Raw genomic sequence first — 22,704 nt, 5'->3', positions numbered from 1 at the left:
CTAGCTGGTGTGGGATGATGAGGAAGAGGGGTGTGAGAAGGTGGACTAGGTAGGAGCACATTGTCATCCTCTGTGGTTTCATCCCCGTTGCTGGTCACAGTCTCAGTTGTGGCCGTACCAATGATCTCCAGCACAGTATTCTCCATGGGAGGGTGAGACATGTAGCTGTGCCTATTCCTAGCTAGTTAGGTGCTACTGCTTCCAATTATGGGTCCCCTTGTCCTGTGAGAGTGAGATAAATGTGTCGGTGAGTGTGGTACAATGTGTTTAGATGATGTGCCTACCACGGTTGAATAGCAGTGTGCAAGGTGTGAGATGTGAGTGTAAGGCATGCAGCAGTGCTAAGTGTGTGAGCATGAGGAAGGGCTCTGAAGGTTGTGGAGAGTTGCTCTTAGTGAGACTGTTGATTAGGGAAGGAAAGATGATGAATGAAAAACTGAGGAAGGCTGCTTGTAAGGATATGGCATGTGAAGATGCATTCACTTATCTTAAACTACTCATGTGAGATCATTGAACTTTTTGCAACACTTAATCTAGGTTCTTGGAGCTAGATTGCTGGCATTGACCATGACAGCTTTCTGCTCCCACTACTTTGGTTGTGTCTTTCTGGAGGGCCTCTTGGCTTCTTGAGGGAGAATAATCTGTCTCTGCCTGTTCATCCTGTGCACCACGGCTTCCAGTTCTCTATGGGAAATCTTTGGGGCATGCTGTATGGCATGTTGTGCCATTTCCAGATCTCTTTATGCTCATAAACTTCTCTTTAACCAGTTCTAGCTGCTGTTCTAGCCAAAATGCACCTCTCCTTTAAGAGGTGCGGGCTAGCCTTTAGTACTGCAGGTTAGCTTCAAGTGATGCTAGCCTCACATGAATTTGGGCCCCCTGCTAAGGTGTGTAATGACTCAGCAGTACACTTAGTGCCAGACTGCACATCACTATGCACTGCCTGCATTACAATGAATGGGCAGGGGTTAATCATGGGTTGTGAACGCCATTCCTGATTACTGGCCTTTTCCAAAATTTCCCGCATTGTGTTTTATTCTTTTTCCATTGTAGAACTTATAAGAAATCGGAAGCTAGTGGTTATTTACTTTCCTTCTCAAATTACATTCTTCATTAGGATGTGAACATTTCATGTAATTTTGATTTGAAGGTTCAATTACATAAGCTTTGACATGTGATTCCATTGTGTAGTTGAGACAATTTTCGCAAGCAGTTGTAACTTCTGAATTTGTTAATGTGTGTGTTTGTATGTATGTATGTATGTATGTGTGTGTGTTTGCAGATTTTCTCTATGGAACTCTGAATGAAGACACATCTGACAATGAAGCAGTTTCTCAGCAATAAACTGAAATTTCAGCCTGGATTAACTGCTCATGACCCTGGAGTGCAGCTTGAACTCATGACCTGATTCAGGATGACACTTATAATAAAAGAAATACATACAAGATAGGGAAATTGAAAGATTTAACTTGGGAGATAAAGGATGAAAGTGGAAAGCAAGCTATGTTGAAGATGCAGCCTTGGAGCAGGACCTGAGGCATAGAGAGGGAACGTGGAAGAGTAAGGGTCATTGCTAAGGTTAGGTTGCCAGAGATATGGAAAATGTACATAGACACAGAAAAAGTAGATAGGATGCAGGATGGGTGATGCCAAAGGATAGTCAGGGGATGTGCATACCACTGGATGGTGAATTGTTTTATAACACTTATTTTTTATGTTTCTCTGGAACCTTTAGAAATTGTTCATGAGTCTGACTGGAAATTTGGGTTACTTTCTGCTTTTGCCTTTGGAGTTTAATTGCTTTGTGCTAACTATGTGGTATATTCAGGAATGTGTTCAACACAAACTCATGCAATGGAAATGTGTAGCTGTATTATTAATTTATTAACAATTTACATTTCTCTTGGTTAATAATCATATGAGTATGCAAACATTTTTGATTTTCATGAAAAAATTGATATCAAATCAACTTATATATAAAGCAAAAAGATACTGAAACTGGAAAGCTTTTTTTTGCAAAATCTTGGCCTAAAAATTACATTGCATAATTTTTGATTGTTTGCCATTTTCTGTGTCAAAACAACTCATGAATCATAAATGAATTTTTTCCTTTTTACTCAGTGCCTCGAAAACCTTTACACCTTCAGAGTTCAACAAAACAAACAATCCAAACTCCTGAAAACAAGGCATTACACAGTGCACAGACCGGGATGGAGACCTTACCATCCAACACGTGCAAGGAGAAAGTTGGCAAGGTGTCTGACCTCATAAATCGGTTTCAAGGAGGCAGGTAATACATAATGTTTGTAAACTAATAGTCATATTTGTACAGCCATTCTTACTGAGCCACATCTTTTCCCCTTCTCGTTCTATACCTCTTCTCACAGAATCTTGCCTTATGCTCGCCATCCTTTCAAACGTGGAAAAGTGACTAGTGGAACAGCAATTCCCAAGCTTTTTAATATTTAGTTTAGACATTATTCTGAATGTCAACCAGCTGAAGAAACTCATCAATGTTATAACACAGCATTTTTTTTCCAAGATTTAGGAAGGATTTTAGGAAGAGGGGCCAAATTACTGAGTTCAAATACAAACATTCTTTACATTTTTTCTTTCCTTATGGGACCGGCATACTCCTGTAGGCACCACAAGAGAAGTTTTGCAATTCTGTGGTCTGGCTCGCCAACCCCCACTCCACTCCCCGATTCCTGAATGTAAGAGTCTCCTGAAAACTCCTCCCCATGACTCATCTGACTGGCTCAGTCTGACCCAAAGATCCCTGCCATTTCAAATTGTACTCTTGCCCATTAACCAGCTGCCATTTCCCATCTGTTTCAGGGAACGTAGAAAAGGCCCAGGAGTTAGAATTGCCCAGACCTCACACTGCCACAGTCAAGGCCTTTTAACGCCTGCCTCACATCCTGTCCACCTGATTCTTAATCCAGATTAAATTTGGGGCTCTGAAGTAAAAAAAAAGTAATATTACTCTTAACGGTCCCCTGAAATGATCCAGCAAACCATTCAGTTGTATAACTCATTCCTGGAATGATGGGATTGGGCCTATACCTATTGGAATTTAGAAGAATGAGAAGTGACCTTATTGAAAAATGTAAGATCCTGCATGGACTTGATAGGGTGGATACTGGAAGGATGTTTCCTCTTGTGGGGGAGCTTAGAACTAGGGGAATAAGATGGAAATGAGAAGGAGTGTTTTCTCTCAAAATTGTTAGTCTCTTGAAGTCTCTTCCCCATAAAGTAATGGAGACTGGATCATTGAATTTATTCAAGGCTGAGTTAGGTAGATTTTTGATATACAAATGAGTCAACAGCTTTGAGGGAGCAGACAAGAAGGTGGAGTTGAGACCACAACCAGATCTTATCGAGTGGCTCGAAGGAGCAAATGGCCTATTCTTGCTCCTAAGTACTATGTTCCTATGCTCCTACTACAACAAATTGTAATAAGAATAAAACTAGTTGGACCACTGAGCATCAGTTCAGGCACCAGATACAGATACAACACACCCTGAAGTCCACCTCATTAACATCTGGGTACTTGTGCCAAATTGGGAAGCTGTCCCACAGACGAATAAAGCAACAGCCTGAGATAGTCTTACTTACAGAATCATAGTTTACAGTCAATGGCCGGATTCCTCCATCAACATCATTGGGTATGCCCTGTCCCACTGATGACAGACCCATCACAGTTGGCAGCACAATGGTGTATAGTTAGGAGTGGGTGGCCCTGGGAGTCCTCAACATTGACTGCAGATCACATGAAGTCTCGTGGCAGCAGATCAAACATGAGAAAGGAATTTTTCCTGCTGCTTACTACCTACTGACCTATCTCAGTTGACGAATCAATACTCCTCCTTCATGTTGAAAGCCACTTGGAAGAAGCACTGAGGGTAACAAGGGCACAGATTGTACTCTGAGTGGGGACTTCAACGTCCATCATCAAGAGTGGCTTGGTAGCACCACTACTGACCAAGCTGGACAAGTCTTGAAGGACATATCTGCCAGACTAGGCCAGTGGCAGGTGGTGACAGAACCAATACAAAGGAAGTACCTACTTGACCTCATCCTTACCATTCTAACAGTAGCAGATCATCTCGCCAAGACAGCATTGATGGGAGTGACCACTGCAGAGTGTGTGTAGAGAAGAAATCCCCTCTCCACACAGATGGAAGAAAGACACTGTATTATGCAGCACTGTCCCATCTAAATGGGATAGATTTAACAGCTCAACACTGGGTATCCATGAATCACAGTGAGGATCAATAGCAGCAGAATTGTATTTCACCAGGATTCTCTTGGATTCCTTGAGCGCGTTACAGCCTTGATTCAAATACGGACAGAGGAGATTAATTCCATAGGTGAAGTGAAAGTGACTGCCCTTGACATCAAGGCAGCAATTAACTGAGTGTGGCATCAAGTAAAATTGAAGTCAATGAGGATCAGGAGAATGCTCCTCACTGCTGGAGTCATACCTTGCACAAATACCTAGAACATCACTGCAGGATTTCTTAGGGAAATGTATATTAGTCCCAACCATCTCCAGATGCATCATCAATGAGGTCAGAGGCTGAGTATTCTATAGTGAGTAACTCACCTCTTGACTCTGCAAAGACTTTGCACCTACAATGCACAAGTCAGGAGTGTGATGGAAGACTCTCCACTTGACTGAATGAGTGCAGCTCCAATAACACTCAAAATACTCAACACCGTCTAGGATATCTAGGATAACGCAGCCTGTTTGATTGACATCCCATCCACCAACTTAAATCTTCATCCCTCCATTACAGGCGCATAGTGGCAGCAATGTGTACCATCGACAAGAAGCACCGCAGAAACTCACCAAGGCTTCTTAATCAGACCACGCAAACCTGCAACCTGTACCACCTGGAAGAACGAGGGCAGTAGGCTAGTGGGAACAACACCACCTCCATGTTCCCCTTCAAGTCATGCACCATTCTGGCTTATAAATATATTGCCAATCCTTCAACATCGCTGGGTCAAAATCCTACTTAACAGCAGTAGTGGAAAGGCATTTACTTGTTGGACTTGGCAGTTCTCACCTCCCTTCAGCTGCCGGATTTCCTGAGTCAGATGCGGGTCAGATACGGTTGAGGGCCCTGTTAACCACAGTGGGAGGGAATCCTCGGTTGAGGAAAAAGGAAGTAATATCAGAAGTGCTGTTGTGGAAGATAGAATCAGAACAGATGCAACAAAGAAACTGGCATAAAGGAATGGCGTCCTTACAGGAAGCAGGTTGTGAGGAATTGTAGTTGAAGTAGCTGTGGGAGTCAATGGCTTATTATGAATATTAGTAGATAGCCTATCTCCAGAAATTGAGACAGAGAAGTCAAGGAAAAGAAGGGAAGTGTTGGAGATGGACCATGTGAAGGTGAAAGAAGGGTGGAAATTGGAAGCAAAGCTGATAAGTTTTCCATTTCCGGGCAAGAGCAGGAAGCAACATTGATACTGTCATTGATATACTGGAAAAAGAGTTGGGGGAGGGGGCCTGAGTAGGACTGGAACAAGGAATATTCCACATACTCCACAAAAGGACAGGCATAACTAGAGCCCATGTGGGTATCCATAGCAACACTTTTTATTTGGAGGAAGTAAGACAAATTAAAGGAGAAATTGTTCAAGGAGATAACAAGCTCAGCCAGGTGGAGTAGAGGGGTGGTGGGTGGGGATTGTTTGGGTCTCTGTTCAAGCGAGAAGCGGAGAGCCCTCAGACTGTCCTGGTGGGGGATGGAGGTGTAGAGAGATTGGACTTCCATAGTGAATAGGAAGTAGAAGCGGTTAGGGCTGGGAAACTGGAAATTATCGAAATTACATAGGGAGTCAGAAGAAGGATGTAGGTGGGAAGAGACTGGACAAGGGGAGAAAAAATAGAGTCAAGAGAGGAAGAAATATGCTCAATGGGGCAGGAACAGGTTGAAATGCTGGATCTACAGGACAGTCGTGTTTATGGATTTTGCGAAGGAGATAGAAGTGGGCTGTTGGGGTTTGGGGAACTATGAGGTAGGAAGCTGTGGAGGAAATATCTCCAGAGGAGAAGAGTGCAGAGGGCAAACTGGCATGTCAACCATTGGTGGAAATTTGTGGGCCAGTCTACCACTGGTCCCACCTCCACGGCCGTTTGAGAATGGAGCATGTGGTGTCCCCTAGGGATTGGCACTGGAGTCTCAGGTATTCATTACATTTATCAATGACATAAAAGAAGGAATGAAGCTGTGTATCCATGTTCACTGATGACACTAAATTAGGTGGCCCAGTAATTACTGTAGATGGAAGCAGAAAGACGCAAAGTGGCATTGGTAGATTAAGTAAGTCAGCAAAACTGTGTGGGGAAAGTATGAGGTCATCCACTTTGGACCTAAGAAAAATAGTTCAGAGGATCTTCTGAAAGGTGAGAAGCTAAGAACTGTGGAGGACCAGAAAGAAACCATAGTGCATAGAAATCACTAAAGACTAGCAGACTGCTACAGAAAATATTCATAAATGCTAAGGGGCATTCATGGAGCATTAGCCTTTATCTCAAGGGGCTGGAATACAAAGAAATAGAAGTTACATTACAGTTATATAAATCTCTAGCTAAACCACATCTTAGGTATTGCATTCAGTTTTGAGGATTCTACCTTTGGAAGAATACATTTGCCTAAGAAGGGATGTAGCACAGATTCACCAAAATAATATTAAGACTAAAAGGGTTAATTGAGGAGGAAGGTTGCATATGCTAGGCATGTATTTCCTTGAATATGAAAGATTTAAAGGGTGAACTAATTGAGGTGTTTAAGATGATTAAAGGATTTGATAGGGTATATCGAAAGAAACAATTTCCTATGGTGAAAATGTCCAGAATAATGGGGTATGAGGCTTAAAATTAGAATTTGGTCATCAGAGGTGAATTCAGCAATGTTCACGTAAAGGATAATAGAAGAATGAATTCTCTTCCCCATTAGCTGTTGAGGCTAGATCAGTTAAAAATTTCAAAACTGAGATTGATAGATTTCTATTAGGCAATGTTTTTAAGGTGTATAGAATCAGGACAATAAACTTTCCAGTAAATTTAACTTTTCTGTGATTTCCACATATTTTTATCATTTAGTTTTTCTTAATGCCTCTCCAAATTAATGTACTATCTAAGAAAATCATTATCTAATTTGGTATAACAAATTACATGTATATTACAACCTGGAATTCAATTGGATAGGACAAATCATGCACATTACAACCCAGAACTGGATTGTGTTTAACAAATCACATGCATAATCCAGTCTGGAATCTGATTAGAGATGACAAGTCACATGGGCACTACAGCCCAAATCGGATTGGTTATGACAAATTAGTACATACCACAACCAATTCAGTACCAAAGGTTTAGAGGAGTTCCATGAATAATTAACATTGCTCACAATGGAGCAAATCATCGAATGTGTCATGGACATTTGGTTTTGTTATTAGGTGTCAGTGAGGTACAGTGTAGGTAGTATAATCCAAAAAAGTAGTGGTTTACACCACAGGTACTTTATTAAATCCAGTATTGAACTTAAATCTAATGCAGTATAACATTTAGGGTGTGGGACCTACTACAACCCAAGTATACCAAAGTTTCAGTAGATCAAAGCTATATATACTTACTTGTTTATCAAGTTTAAAAGCAGTTTGAGGGATTATTAAACTTTTCTGGGTTTTGGATAATTCCACACAGCAGGAGGATGGTAATGAACTGCATTGGAAATGGAAAGACAGTAAATGAGTGGGAGTAGATGTTGAGCTGTGTGGTTTTTGAGCAACTGGCTGGCAGAGTGTAATCTATGTCATAAAACCCCAATTTACATATTAAAGGGTCTACCACCTGAGTCAGGTGGGCATTCTTTGATAGGTCTTTGGAGTATATTGTCAGCAGGAATAGGGTGGTCATTCATAGCCAACTATTTTTGTGGTGCTAGTACCGTATTTCCACTGGGCAGGAGGTCACAAACATCCTCAAAAGTGTTGAATTGTTGGCAGGCTAATTTAATTGTAGTGGTCAATTGTTCTGTGTTTGATTATGTGAGTCCATTTTACTATTAATGCTCACTGTGCTTGATTAGTTAAGCCTGGGTGTGGACTTGGTGAAAAATAAACTGTAGAAGTTGCTAGAAGCTGGAGCTGTAAGCATGGAACAGACATTTTAAAGCACTGTGAATAAAACCTGTTACACGCATAGAAACTAGTGTAATCTCTGAATAGCTCTGAGGCATATAAAATACGCAACATTGATCAGTAGGCAAACTATGCCACTGTCATGATCACAGGTCTTTCTGTGTATGTATAAATCCTGTTTTCTTCACAGTCCTCTTAATCTTCTATTCATTGTAGAATCCCAATTTGTGGATACTAAAATAGGGAGCATAGTAAATAATCCTGAAGATCTGAGGAAGCTGCATGAGGTTTTGAAAAGATGGAGCGGGCAAAAAGTGCATATAGTATTTAATCATCAGATGTGAAGTGCCTTTCTTTTTATTTGTAAATTGGATGTAGGCATCGCTGGCAAGGCAAGCATTTATTGTCCATCCCTAATTGCCTTTGAGAAGGTGGTGGTGATCCCCTTTCTTGAACTGCTGCAGCCCAGGTGGTGAAGGTACACCAACTGTTCCTGGATTTTGACCCAGTGATGATGGAGGGATGGCAATATATTTCCAAGTAAGGATGATGTATAACTTGGAAGGGAAGTAGCAAGTGGCAGTGTTCCCTTGCAACTGCTGCCCTTGTTATTTTAGGCAATAGATGTTGCAGATTTGGGAGGTGCTTTTGAAGAAACCTTAATGAATTGTTGCAGTGCATCTTGTAGATGTTAATATGCTGCAGCTACAAGGTGCTGTTGGTGGTGGAGGGAATGAATGCGTGAGCTGGTGGATAGGGTGACAATCTAATGAGTTCCTATGTTCTGGATGGTGTTGAGTTTCTTGAGGGATGTTGCAGCTGTATTCATGCAGGGTAAGTGGAGAATATTCCATCACATGTCTGACTTGTGCCTTGTCGATGGTGGACAGGCTTTAGGGAGTCAGGAGGTGAGTTACTCACATTTGATTAGCCAATCTCTGACCTGCTCATGTGGCCACTGTATTTATGTAGCTGATCTAGTTCATTTTCTGGTCAATGGCAATCCCAGGCCCCCTTACACCTCCTCCCACGGTATTTTTCAATGGTAATGTCGTTGAATGTCAAGGGGAAGTGATTAGACTCTCTCGTTGGAAATGGTCATTACCTGGCATTTGTGTGGCCTAAATGTTACTCTCCACTTACTAGCTGAAGCCTGAATGTAGTCCATATCCTGCTACACGCAGGCATCATCTGAGGAGTTGCAAATAGAACTGAACATTGTGCAATCATCACCAAACGTCCACAGTTCTGAACTTATGATTGAGGGGAGGTCATTGATGAAGCAACTGAAGATGGTTTAAGCCAAGGTTATTGCTCTGAGGAACTCCTGCAGACAGATCCTGGTGTTGTGATGATTGCCTAACAACAACCACAATCATCTTGCTTTGTGCTAGGTATGACTCCCTTCCTACCAGCACTGTGGGTGTACCTACATCATATGGCCTCACCACCACCTTCTCAAGGGCAATTAGGGATGGGCAATAAATGCTGGCCCAGCCAGCAACACCCACATCCCGTGAAAGAATAAAAAAAACACCAGCCAGTGCAAATATTCCCAACGACTTCAATTTTACTGGGGCTCCTCGATGCCACGCTCAATCAAATGCTGCCATGATGACAAGGGCAATTACCCTCCTATCGCCTCTGGAATTCTGCTCTTTTATCCATGTTAAGATGTTAAGACCAAGACTGTATTGATGTCTGGAGCTGAGTGGTCCTGACAGAATCCAAACTAAGCATTGATGATGAAATTGTTGCTGAGTAAGTGCCCCTTGATAGCACACCTTCCATCACTTTCATTAAGGGTGGATTGATGGGGCTGGATTTAATTTGTCCTGCTTTTTGTGGTAGGACATACCTGGGCAACTGTCCATGTTGTTGAATAGAAGCCAGTGTTGCAGCTGCACTGGAACAGAGTAGGGATGCAGCTAATTCGGCACACAAGTCTTCAGTACCATAGCTGGGATGTTGTCAGGATTGTATTCTTTACTGTATCCAATGCCTTCAGCTGTTTCTTAATATCACATGGAGTGAATCGAATTAGCTGAATTCTGGTGTCTATGATGGGCACCTCAGGAGGAGGCCATTAGATAGACCATCCACTCAATACTTTTGGCTAAGTTGTTTACAAATTATTCAGTCTTGTCTTTTATACTGATGTGATGTGCTGGGATTTGCCATCAATGAGAGTGGGGACATTCACGGAGCTGCCTCCTCTTGTTTTAATTGTCCACCACCATTCACAACGGGATCTGGCATGACTACAGAGCTTTGACCTGATCTGTTGGCTGTGGGATCTCTTTGTTCTGGCAATAGCATGCTGTTTTTGCTATTTAGCATATTTGTAGTCCTCTGTTGTAGCTTCACCAGATTGGCACCTCATTTTTAGGTACGCCTGGTGCTGTTCCAGGCATGCTCTCTTGCACTCTTCATTGGACCAGGGTTGGTCTCCTTGCTTGTTGTTAATCTTAGAATGAGAAACATGCCAGGCCATGAGGTTACAGATTGGAACAGTATACGACTTTGTAGCTGCTGATGGTTCACAACGCCTCATGGATGCCAAGTCTTGCGCTGCTACACCTGTACTAAACTTATCACGTTTATCACAGCTGTAGTGCCACATGACACAACAGAGGGTGTTCTCAGTGTGATGATGGGTGTTCATCTCCACAAGGACGGAATGCTGGTCACTCCTACCAATAAGGTCCTGGACAGATGCATCTATGACTGGTGAGGATGAGGACAGGTAGGTTTTTCCCTTTTGTTGGTTCCCTCACCACCTACCGCAGGCCCAGTCTGGCAGATATATCTTTCAGGACCTGGCCTGCTTGGTTAGTAGTGGTCCTACCAAGCTACTGTTGGTGATGGACATTAAAGTCCTCCAACTGGAGTACATTCTGTATCTTTGCTACCCTCAGTGCTTCTTCCAAATGGTGTTCAACATGGAGTACTGATTCATCAGCTGAGGGAGGGCGGTAGTTTGTAACCAGCAGGAGATTTCGTTGCTCATATTTAACCCAATGCCGTGTGACTTCATGGGGTTTGAGGTCGATGTTGAGGACACTGTGAGCCACTCCCTCCTGACTCTATACCATTGTCTATGGGTTGTCTATGGAACAGCTGTCTCCATTTTGGCACCTCTTTCCACACACACACACACACACACACACACACCCCCCCCCCGCCCCCCGCCGCCCCTGCCAGTGGTGAGGAGAACTTTTCAGATCCAACTGGGCTGTTGGTGGTTGTGCCTTTGTTATGTCTGATGCCTAAGTCAGTGATGGGTGGTGTGTTCACATTAGACATTATTAAACATTTTTGTAGCTGTTTGATGAAATTGAGGCAATTTCAGAGGGCAGCTAAAAGTTAACCATATAGCTGTCAGCCAGGACAGCAGATTTCCTTCCCCAAAAAACATTAGTAAACCAGATGGATTTTTACGACAATCTGGTACTTTTGCGGTTACCGTTACTGATGATTTGTTTTTTTAATGTAATCGAATAGTGAGGTTTCTGGCAAGAATAGAGTCAAGGTGCAATTAAGGTGTGAAAATTAAACTTTAGTTTGACCACACTGAGTATTGTACAATGTTTTGAGTTCTGCACTATAGTTGTGGCATGAGAGAGGCTACTGCAGAGATTTATTGAAATGCTGCCTTGAATGAGGAAATACATAGATAAAGAAAGAAAAATAGAGATATGCCAGTGTGCTAAAAAGAAGTGTAATAAGACACCTACAAAAATACAATGCAGAATACATGTGTAGCTGGCTTTGTAGTGGAAAGTAGAAGTACATTCTCGTGATGTTGGTTTCCACCAGTCTCATTGCTTGCTTTGATTAGGGGCCACAAAAACCTATTCGCTTGCAGCTATTTTTTTTTGTTTCCTTTCAACTTTTATTTTAAAAGAGGATCTATTGACTCTAATCTTCTATTTTTGATTTAAAAATGAGAGAGAAAACAGTGAAAACATTTACACTAAAGCATCTGCAATATGGCCAATAAGGCCGTTGTGCCAATGAATTGGGAGTTTCTTCATAGGTTTGGCTATAAGTAAAAGCTGAATGGTGGAGGCCAGCAGTGAGCATAAAAACCTTTACTTAAATTGTTTCTCCCTCCAATTTTCACCTCTCCTTGCCTTTTATTAGTCTTGACTGTAATAATGGTGAAAGTGTGCTTATTGTTTTTCACTTATTGGTACTTTGGTGGCATCGAGGTCAGTGCATTCCACTTGGTATTAATGGGGGTGGCAGTTTGGTTGGTATATTCCACTTCGTATTATTGATGTGAATGAGGTGAGTCGTGTTTGGTGCAGGGCAAAAGATGGGAATGATTTGGGGATAAGTACACACTGTAGCTAGCAGTTTCCCTGTATGTTCCTGTGACTCCTTTTTTGGACTCTACTCATTAAGAACAGTTCACAGCAACCTGGTTGTTGCAACTTGAAGGATTGCATCGTCATTTTAAGTGTAAGCTAATTAGAGTATGAAGGGGACGCTGACTAATGCAAAGGAGGATGAACAGCGCAGCCTGCACCACCAGAACACCTTATGATAACTTGTCTGAGGAATGGTACTGCTTGCATTTGTCAGAATATCTGCAGGTTGGACAGGTATATCTCCTTGATTATGAACAGTGCCATGATCTTTAACTGGGTTAGTTTCAAGGAAAAAGAGAGAGAAAAATATTTGGGTAATTAATTTCCATTAGTGCACTGAACTGTTTCATGGTACCAAATAAGTTATTTATTTTTGGAAGAAGCAATCTCTTATCACAGTACAACAGAGACTGACTTCAGTTCACAAGTTCTCTTGCAGAGTGTGCTTGTTTTAGCAAGTGTATATTTTTTTCATAGAAATGGTGTATTACCCTTTTGGGACTGCATTTGTGCATCACTTCGTATTGCAAAGAAGCAAAGAAAGAAACCATCTTGTGTATCTTTTTTCCCTTTTTTGTAATGCGGTGGGAGTGTAGTGTTATTTAACTGATGATTTGGAATTAACAACAGTTTTATATTTTGACAGTCCAGCTAACTCTAATGATGAGAAAAAGAATGCTCAAAGTGGGTCACACTCGCCCCGAAATTCTGCAAGAACTTTGATTCACTCTCAACCAAAATTCCTGTCAGACCACCCTATACTTCAACGACAGAGGGCAGACACAGTGAAATCAAATCATGTTGCAGAATCTAGTCCAAATACAGAGGTTCAGCCAGCCAATGGACTCGTAGCACCACTTCCAACAGATTGCCAAAACAACAGCAGCACTGAAGCCAACATTTGTACAGCTGATTCAATGATGGACAGCAAGCAATCAAACCAGAATCAAAAGACTGCTACCTTGAATCTATTGCCATCTACAGATCTGTGCACAAGAGCAGCTGACCTCCATGCAGTCCAGAGTCCACATGGGAAACATGTAGAGGAGTCACAGAGAGAAACACACAACATTCTGGAATCAAAGAAAAGTTGGAATGGAGAAATCCAAAAAAAGGAAAACGAAAATGAAATGCATGCAGAAAAGAAGGTAATAAACCTTATAAAAGCTGACCCTTGGGGAAACTCCAATTAAACAATGTAATTTATTAATTTGAGAGTTTGCTTCAAATGTTTGTCCATAAAGGAAATGCTGTACTATCATTAGAAATCTTCCCACCACCAACGCAAATTGTATATAATTATCCAAATTAATTTGAAGTGGAGGGGCGGTGCAGTTTAGGGTCAAACACCGATTTGTACACCCGCCCTACTTTACACGTTGACTGCAATGGAGTATTAAATCTAGGCATTAGTTGTTTGAATGTGCAACTCACGTGGAATAGTTGAGGCAAGTAGGATAGTTGCACTTAAAGGGGAGCAAGATAAATGCATAAAAGAAAAAGCAATAGAAGGATAGGTTTAGATGAAATAGGGTGGGAGGAAGCTTTAGTAGACCATAGACTGGTTGGGCAGAATGACCCATTTCTTTGCTATAAATTCTGTGAATTTAGTGGCACGCATTGCACAGGTGTTGTTTACTCCAGTTCACATTGTGGTGACTTCCCCATTTTCTCTGCTACCTCCTCCACTTCAAACTGTTCCACTCCTCTCACTTCCTTTTTATATATCACATTTGCTGTCTTCATTGAAACATTCAAGGTTATGAAGAGAAAAGCAAAATACTGCGGATGCTGGAAATCTGAAACAAAAACAAAAATTGCTGGAAAACCTCAGCAGGTCTGACAGCATCTGTGGAAAGGAATACAGTTAATGTTTCAAGTCCGCATAACTCTTGAGTTCTGATGAAGAGTCATACGGACTCGAAACGTTAACTCTGTCTTCCTTTCCACAGATTCTGTCAGACCTGCTGAGTTTTTCCAGCAATTTTTGTTTTTGTTTAAGGTTATGAAGAGGCTTGATGGGGTAGATAATAAGGTTGTTTCCCCTGACTGGGGAATATAGAGCAAGGGGGCACTGTTTCAGGATAAGGGGCTCATCATTTAGGACTGAGATGAGGAGAAATTTCTTTACCCAAAGAGTGATGAATCTTTGGAATTCTCTACCCCTGAGAGTTGTGGATGCTCCATCGTTGAATATATTTAAGGCTGGGATAGAAAGATTTTAGGTCTCTCTGGGAATCATGGGATATTGAAAGTGAGCGGGAAAGTGGAGTTTGAGCCCAAGATCAGCCATGAATGGTGGAGCAGGCTCAACAGGCCTTATGGTCTTGTCCTGCTCCTATTTCTTATGTTCTACCAATGCACCCCGCCCCCCATGCCCATGCTGAGTTTCTCCTTGAAATATTCACCTTTCTTTTCTCCTTCAGCTTCTGCCTCAAGTAAGCCCTCATCAGTAATTTCAATTTCTTAATCCCCTTGTCCTCTGTTCTCTGATTGCACTGCCCTCTTGTTCTCCCTAAATGTCATAATCTGTTACCCATTTTTACAGAACCCCATTGACTTTGGTATCTCCTATGTCCTCTCTATTTCCATGGTATTGATCACTGACAAGAACACTTCTAACGAATTAATTTTTTCCCTCATTACTCGCATCCCTCTTCCAACTACCTCTCCTACATTTGCCCCAGGGAGAAAAAATCCACACCATTTGCAACGGTACTTTCAAATTCACAATAAACCAGCTTTTGGTCCTCCATGGTACTTCTACAGTTACCAGCCTAGCTCTTATGGAAGTAGCTTCTCTGTATCTATCTATCCTATCAAATATCTTGCCATTTAATCAGATCACACCTTAATTTTCTCAACTGTTCCTTCACCTCCATTTTTGAGGCCTTTGTCCTGGCGAAAAGTTTACTCTTGCCCCATTCTAACTATTCTCCCTACTATGGCCACAATCTGCACTTCTGCAAGTGCAAGGCAACAGGCTTGAGTGTATCTGGCACACAACTGATTTAGCCATCCAATGCCAAGTCTGGCTGGACCACATCAAGTGCTGTCAGTCCTTACTGCCAGAAATGTCCACTATGGATCATCCTGCAGAGCAAATCTAGCCACTGACTTAATTTTTACACTATAAATTTGTTTCCTAAAATCCTTTTCCCTGCCTCCTCCAACTTCATGTTCACCAAGTGCAAGGTGCTTATGGACCTCCTAGTTGCTAAGATTGAGACCATCCATTCAGCTGCCTCTACTGCTTTCTTCTTGCCTAACTTTAAGCCTATTTCTTTCTAGTTCTCTCATTATCCTCTCATTAATTTCATTCCCACTAAGCTAATGACTATCCCTTTACCTTCCTCACCTCCATGCTATCCAACATTGTAAACAGTTACCTCTCCTCAAGTATTGCCCCACCACTCTTGTAAGTAGCAAGGCCACATGAATCCAGGCAAGCAGGTAGCTGTAAATTTGGGAGGGAGAGATTTAGGTAGGAAAGGAGGGCAGTGAACTCTGAGGAGAGGGAGAAAGAGGATTTGAGATGGAAGTTGAAATCACTGAGGAGATGGAAGTTGAAATCACTGAAGATCAAAGTTGCTCAGCACAAAGGCTGAGGGAGGAAAGCAGAGAAGATACTTGGCATATCACTTGGGTTGTTGGTAAAGAACAAGAATTTTAAATGGGAGGTATGGTGGGTGGGACAAGGTGTGTTCAAAGGACAAGTTGCCAGAGGAACAGGGAGACAGCCCAAGGTATAATTTATATATGAGAGCTACACCCATCATTACAATGGTTTGATCAACTTTGTTTGAATTTCTACCTTTGGGTTTCCATCCATGTCACAGTGTCAAAATGGATCTAACCAAAGTCACAAATGATATTCTGTTGCTGTGACCTAGTGGTGCATTGTCCCTTATCCTGCTCAATCTTTCTGCATCTTGACACGGTTGACCGCACTATCCTTCTCCGTTGTTTAACTCAGATGGAATGCCCTCACATAGTCCGATTCTTCTATCCAATCACAGACCACACATCTCCAGCAACGGTTTTTCATTCCAATCCTGCATCACTACATCCATAGCTATAGCAACATAAGAACAGGAGTAGACTATTCAGCCCCTCTTGTCTATTTTAAGGTCATGGATGATCTATTGAATCACCGCCCATAGCCTTTTAGGTGGGAGAGGTGAGATTTCCAATATCCTCGTGTGAAAATAATGCTTCCTGATTTCACATCCAACTGGCCTAGCTCTAATGGAAATAGCTTCTTTGCATCCATCTATCCTCGCAAATATCTTACCACTTAATCAGATCACACCTTAACTTTCTAAACTTGAGGGAATACAAAAAAGGTTATGAATCCTGCCCTCAAAATTAACCTTCTAAGCCCGACATCATTCTGGTGAAACAAACAGAAAATGCTGGAAGTTCTCAGTAGGTCAGGCTGGTGGAGAAAGTTAACATTACAGATTGAAAACCTTACCTCGAGGTGGGGGTGGGAAAAGTGATTTGACACCCTCAAAAACTCCCATGGTCACCAACTATTCCAGACCCTTTGCTGGCTATTCAGTTGAGCTGAACTTGGTGGTGGCACCACCATTTTTTAATGAATACCATAATATCACCTGCTTCTTCACTTGCCTTTTTCTCTCTTCCACCCTCATACTGAGAGAGAAAGTAAGAACATGGGAAAAGTAGAATTTTTAAAAATTACATTTTCCTTTTTTTTCAAATATCCAACAACAATTAAACTGGAGAATGAGACTACACACACATGATTAATTTTCAGTGCTAATGAGGTTCATCAACAGTAATTAACACTTAGTACATCAGAATCTCACAGATAACCTAGGTTTAATTGAAACTCTTTCGAGTTATCAACAGTCACAGATTGCAATTCTTTCGAGTACAATCACAGTTCTTGGTTTCCGGGAGTGAGACATGAACCCACAACCCTCTGAGTCAAAGGTGAGGGTGCTATGGACTGAGCCACAGCTGACACCTCAAGGTTTAATTGAATATGCATGGACCTTAAATTACTCCAAATTAGGGTCTTCATGTCACTTTAGACTGGCTCTAACTTTCTGTGGTGAGTTTAGTTGGTATTTACTGTGCAAGCAGCAACTTCACGCCATGTCAATGCATTTGAATAATGAGCCAGATTGTGAGGTCCCATTTTCATGCAGTTAACAATGGGTTGGTGCATTATTTCCATGTTCAATCGTGCATTTGCCCTTGTCTGATACTCTTTCGAGTTATCAAGTCACAGATTGCAACTCTTTTCGAGTACAATCACAGTTCTTGGTTTCCAGGATTGGGACATGAACCCACAACCCTCTGATTCAAAGGTGAGGGTGCTATGAATTTGAGCGTGTATAATGATGAGTGCCATCAGCTGTTATCTTAACAGATTTGAGCCTAAAATTCAATTTAAGTACAAATTACGTTCCTTTATAGGAGACAAATGAAGAGAAGCTGTATAAGATTGCTAATGAGCTTCTGCTAACAGAAAAAGCTTATGTCAGCAAACTTCATCTCTTAGACCAGGTTAGTGACGGAAGTGTTACGTATTTGTCTTTCATTCCTTTTGCAAGTATGTTTACTGCTGTTGTTTTGCTTATTTATATGATCATTATTATATCACTGTCTGTAGGATCTTGCTAAGCACACATTGGCTGCCACGTTTCCTATATTACAATAATGCCTATACTTCAAAAGTACCATTGGCTGTAAACCACTTTGGGGTGTCCTGAGTTAATGAGCCTAATGAGGCTCAGTAAATTCAAGGCTTTCTTTATTTTTAAATTTTTTTCTTGTTCTTGAATGAAACACTTGGGATAAAACTGAAAATTCACAGGAAGCATTTATTTAAAGGGCGCACCTCCTTGCAATTCTATTAGAGAGTCATAAACTGCAGAGGAAAACGATCATTTTCATTTTGGATTTCTTCATTTAAACTTGCAAATTTAAAAAAAAAAATTTGCCTTGTAATTGTTTGTGGATTCTTTGACTGCATATTATTATGCAGTGCAGGAGGGTTGCAATATGGAAAAAGAGCTAATGAGCAAGACAAACTCAAACTTTTTTTTTTGCTTTTGAGAATTATGATTGCAATTCATTGACTCCTGCTGGAAAGCAGAAGTTGTGTGAAGATAGAACTGAGTTCATGTGGTCTCTTCCCCCAGTGTTTAATTAGCTGCGGAAATTCCCTGTGAGCGCTCATAAACGAAGAATTAGATTGTCAAGACGACAGGGTCCATAGAACTTTACAACAGCAAGATTCAATGCACACAGTAGAGAAACTTGGTGGAATGGGGTATGAGAGGAAAAAAGAGAGAAACCTTGATGAAACCTTAAAGTGTATTCTGGAGAGCATTTTGGGCATTTTGAAGATTAAAGATGTATAATCTCTACAAATACAGACCTGTAAAGATAGTTGGGGTTGGCATGACATCACTGGTAATAGGGGATTTAGCAGCTATTTGTTTGTTTTGTATATCTTCATGCATACTTTTTCCCTTTGGGGAATAATAGGGAAGTGTTGGAAGGATTAGAAGGCTGATTATCAACCTGTTTGAATCGCGAATGCTCCTTCTATGGCCGGCAAGTCCTGCAGTGGGACTTGAACCTAGAGCTTTCTGGCTCACAGGCAGGGTTGCTATCTACTGAGCTACAGAATCTCCATAGCAGCTGCTGTGAGGATGGAGAGAAAAGCAGTCTGGTTGAAATTATTAAGGCAGCAACATAATATTTGGCATCTGCTATCACCCAGCAGCTTAATTTGAACAGTTAGATGAAAGGGCTGTTTAGGCAAGTGAAGGAGACTTTAATGTGACAATCGCAAGGGTTTCCAGTGTGCCTGGAGATAATTAGCCAGACAAGGGACAACCTGTAGAGAATGAGACACAACTTCCTAGAAGTAATCAGTAGTTGTTCCTTAATGTGTGGTGGATGTGATATTGGATTTAATATTTAGAAGTTCACCAGAACTGACTAGTAACCTGCAAGCAGTGTGAACACTGAGTTGTGATAAACTTTGTATGGCTATGTTTGTGTGTCTTTGTGATCTTCTGTACCCATGAAACCACTGTCCTCAGTTCCAAATGTTTCTACTTCTGACACTCTTCAAGGAATCTATACACAGTACCTGCCCCAAGGCTACCTTAGCTTGGTGTTTGAACATTGAAACATAGAAACATATTGAAATTAGGTTCCTGACGTGCGGCAGTGGGAAACATGGCCCGCCATTGATGGATGGAGTGGACAATCGCAAACTGGTTTCACAATGGCGTAAAACCAATTTTTGGCCTTTTTGCCATATTGTCCACTCACACTCGCTACCAATGGGACCGGACAATTCTACCCTGATTGTTTAAAGAAAATGTTCAAAGGATAAAACACTCTCGATTCTTGCTTCACAGCAGTAGCCCGAGTAATACTCAAATCAGCTGCAGCTGCACAGCAACCCAGCCAAATTTTTAAAACCTCTGTGTCTAAATATTTACAAGATAAGTTTTCAGGTGCAGTGTTAATGGAATATATTATGAATACCTCACAAGATAAGTGGGGCTAAATATCCTCTTGCCTGTGTCTGTAAACTATTAAAGCCACCTGCTTTGTGGGACCTTATTGAACATAGACCTACCTTTTTTAATATAAATATTCATTTATGGAGCCTATATATGAGCACCGTGAGTCAAAACTAGCTCTTTATTTGATTTGTTCTGCAGGTTTTCTGTGCTAAACTGCTAGAGGAAGCCAATAGCAAGGGTTCCTTTCCTGCAGAGGTTGTGACCAAAATCTTCTCCAACATTTCATCCATTTACACCTTCCACACTCAGTTCTTGCTGCCAGAGCTGGAAACCCGCATGAATCTCTGGTGAGTCAAAAATGTTCTCATTTTGTTGTTTTTTCCCACTAACTTTAGAAAAGATTTTTTTTTTAAATGAAAGACTCACTCATTCTACGTAAGATGGTGCACTGCAGTGTAATATTGTAACTCATCATCTAGCAATGAATTACCAGAAAGTGCAGTGTACATTTATGACACATCAGGCTTTCCTAGGAGGAGGCAAAAGGACTATGGCTATCTTCTCCTCCCCCCAAAATATTGACACTTGCTGCTGTAGTGTCCCCAAATACAAGCAGTCCCTTGGCGTTATGCCAAGTGCAAATTCTACATGCGCAATACTAAATAAAGAATGTTGGCAAAATGTATAACCATGTGGGAAACACCACAGGAGCCAGATTGTGTCCTCTCCAATATACATGCACTCCCTCCTTGATGGTGATCTGCGGCAGAATTTAGCCCTTGTCGGGCAGGCTCAGTGAGGACGGGTGTGGGTGGTCAGGAGCCAACCGCCACCCACATTCAGGGCTGGAAGACAATTTCACGCTGGCAGGCCAACTAAGGCCTGCCCAGTGTGAAATGCGAGCGGCAGTGCTCCATGCTACCTGTTTGGGCGGGGGGAGGAGGCAAAGCGGGGTGAGTGCACACTTCAGAATCTCCCTGAGGCACAGAGTTGCCCCAGGGGGATGAAGAGTTTTCCAAAAAAAAATAAAGAATTGAAAAATGTTATAAAACATGTCTGCTCATGTGACTCTGTCACATGAGCAGGGGCATGTTATTAATTAAATTTTTATTTTATTTTTATTTGCTTTTGGAAACATCATCCCATCTGTGGATGAGATTTCCTAAAAAGTGCAAAGGCCACTTTGTCTTTTTGCTTGCCCGCTAACTGTATGGTTGGACAAGCAGCAAAAAATGTAAGTTAATTGAGACTTTAATGGACTTAACAGGCCTTTTAATTGTCGGCGGGTGCGCTGCTGATTCCCGCACCCGCCGACCGAAATATCATGTGACTGCGCGTTGACATTGGGATGCTCGCCTGACGTCAATGCACGTCGCTTTACGCTCGAGTGGGCACGCACCCGCCCGCTGAGGCAAAAATTTTGCCCCTGAAATTGGAGCCAAACTCGATGCCCCATTGCTGCTCAGGGTAAATCAGCTAACTTAAAACAAACAATGGATGACTTTTCTGGTCTGTGTGGCTCAGTGTCGCAGATATCTTACCTTCTGTATTTAATGTTGTTAATATTGTGTTTTTGAAGTGCTGTACGTAAATGGAAAATTTTGAATGGATGACAGTGTAAGATATAAAAACATATCCTAAATTTGACCAGAGCAGTTTTAATTTTGCTTCATCAATGACCTCCCATCCGTCATGAGGTCAGAAGTGGGGATGTTTGCTGATTGTGCAATGTTCATTACCATTTGCAACTCCTCAGATACTGAAGCAGCGTGTGTCCATATGCAGCAAGATCTGCATTCAGGCTTGGGCTGATATGTGGCAAGTAACATACGCGCCACACAAGTGTCAGGCAATGACCATCTCCAGCAAGAGAGAATCGAAGCATCTCCCCTTGACATTCAATGGCATGACCATCACTGAATCCCGCTCTATCAACATCCTGGGCGTTACCATTGACCAGAAACTGAACTGGACCAGCCTTATAAATGCCATGACTATAAGAGCATGCTGGAGGCTGGGAATCCTGAGGCAATTAACTCACCTACTGACTCCCAAAGCCTGAAGACACATGACAGGAGTGTGATGGAATACTCTCCACTTGCCTGGGTGAGTGTGGCTCCAACAAAACTCAAGAAGCTCGACACCACCCAGGACAAAGTAGCCTGCTTGATTGATACCCTATCCACCAACTTAAACCTTCACTCACTCCACCACAGCAGCAGCAGTGTGTACTCTATGCAAGATGTGCTGCAGCAAATTACCAAGGTTCCTTTGACAACATCTTCCAAATGCACAACCCCCAACACCTATTAGGACAAGGGCAGCAGGCACATGGGAACACCACCACCAGCAAGTTCCCATCCAAGCCAACACCAACCTGACTTGGAAGTATATCGCTCTTCCTTCATCATCACTGGACCAAAATCCTGGAACTCCTCCCTAACAGCACTGTGGGTGTACCTACACCACATGGACTGCAACAGTTCAAGGTGGCTCACCACAACATTCTTAAGGACAATTAGCTATGTGCAACAAATGCTGGCCTTGCCAGTATTGGCCACATCCCATGAAAGAATAATGTTTTGAAGCGACAGATGATATGTGCCAGGCGGATCAAATACATGAGGGAAACTTGATCGCAC

At 41.9% G+C, this 22,704-nt stretch overlaps 1 protein-coding gene across 6 annotated transcripts in view; it reads left to right on the top strand.

The window, feature by feature from the left end:
• Positions 1-22,704, top strand: part of LOC144696699 (FYVE, RhoGEF and PH domain-containing protein 4-like) — a 428,322-nt gene that overhangs the window by 341,009 nt on the left and 64,609 nt on the right. For all 6 annotated transcript variants that reach the window (XM_078568320.1, XM_078568319.1, XM_078568321.1 and 3 more), the window contains 4 exons: positions 2,122-2,290; positions 13,183-13,684; positions 17,988-18,077; positions 20,261-20,409. In XM_078568320.1, coding sequence (XP_078424446.1) covers positions 2,122-2,290; positions 13,183-13,684; positions 17,988-18,077; positions 20,261-20,409 — 910 coding nt within the window. The remainder of the gene's footprint in view (positions 1-2,121; positions 2,291-13,182; positions 13,685-17,987; positions 18,078-20,260; positions 20,410-22,704) is intronic.

This window comes from Cetorhinus maximus, chromosome 22, assembly GCF_964194155.1.
Source record: "Cetorhinus maximus chromosome 22, sCetMax3.hap1.1, whole genome shotgun sequence".
NCBI classification, from domain to species: Eukaryota; Metazoa; Chordata; class Chondrichthyes; order Lamniformes; family Cetorhinidae; genus Cetorhinus; species Cetorhinus maximus.
Note: the sequence above shows the minus strand (reverse complement) of the source record. Positions and strands in the feature narration are given on the sequence as shown.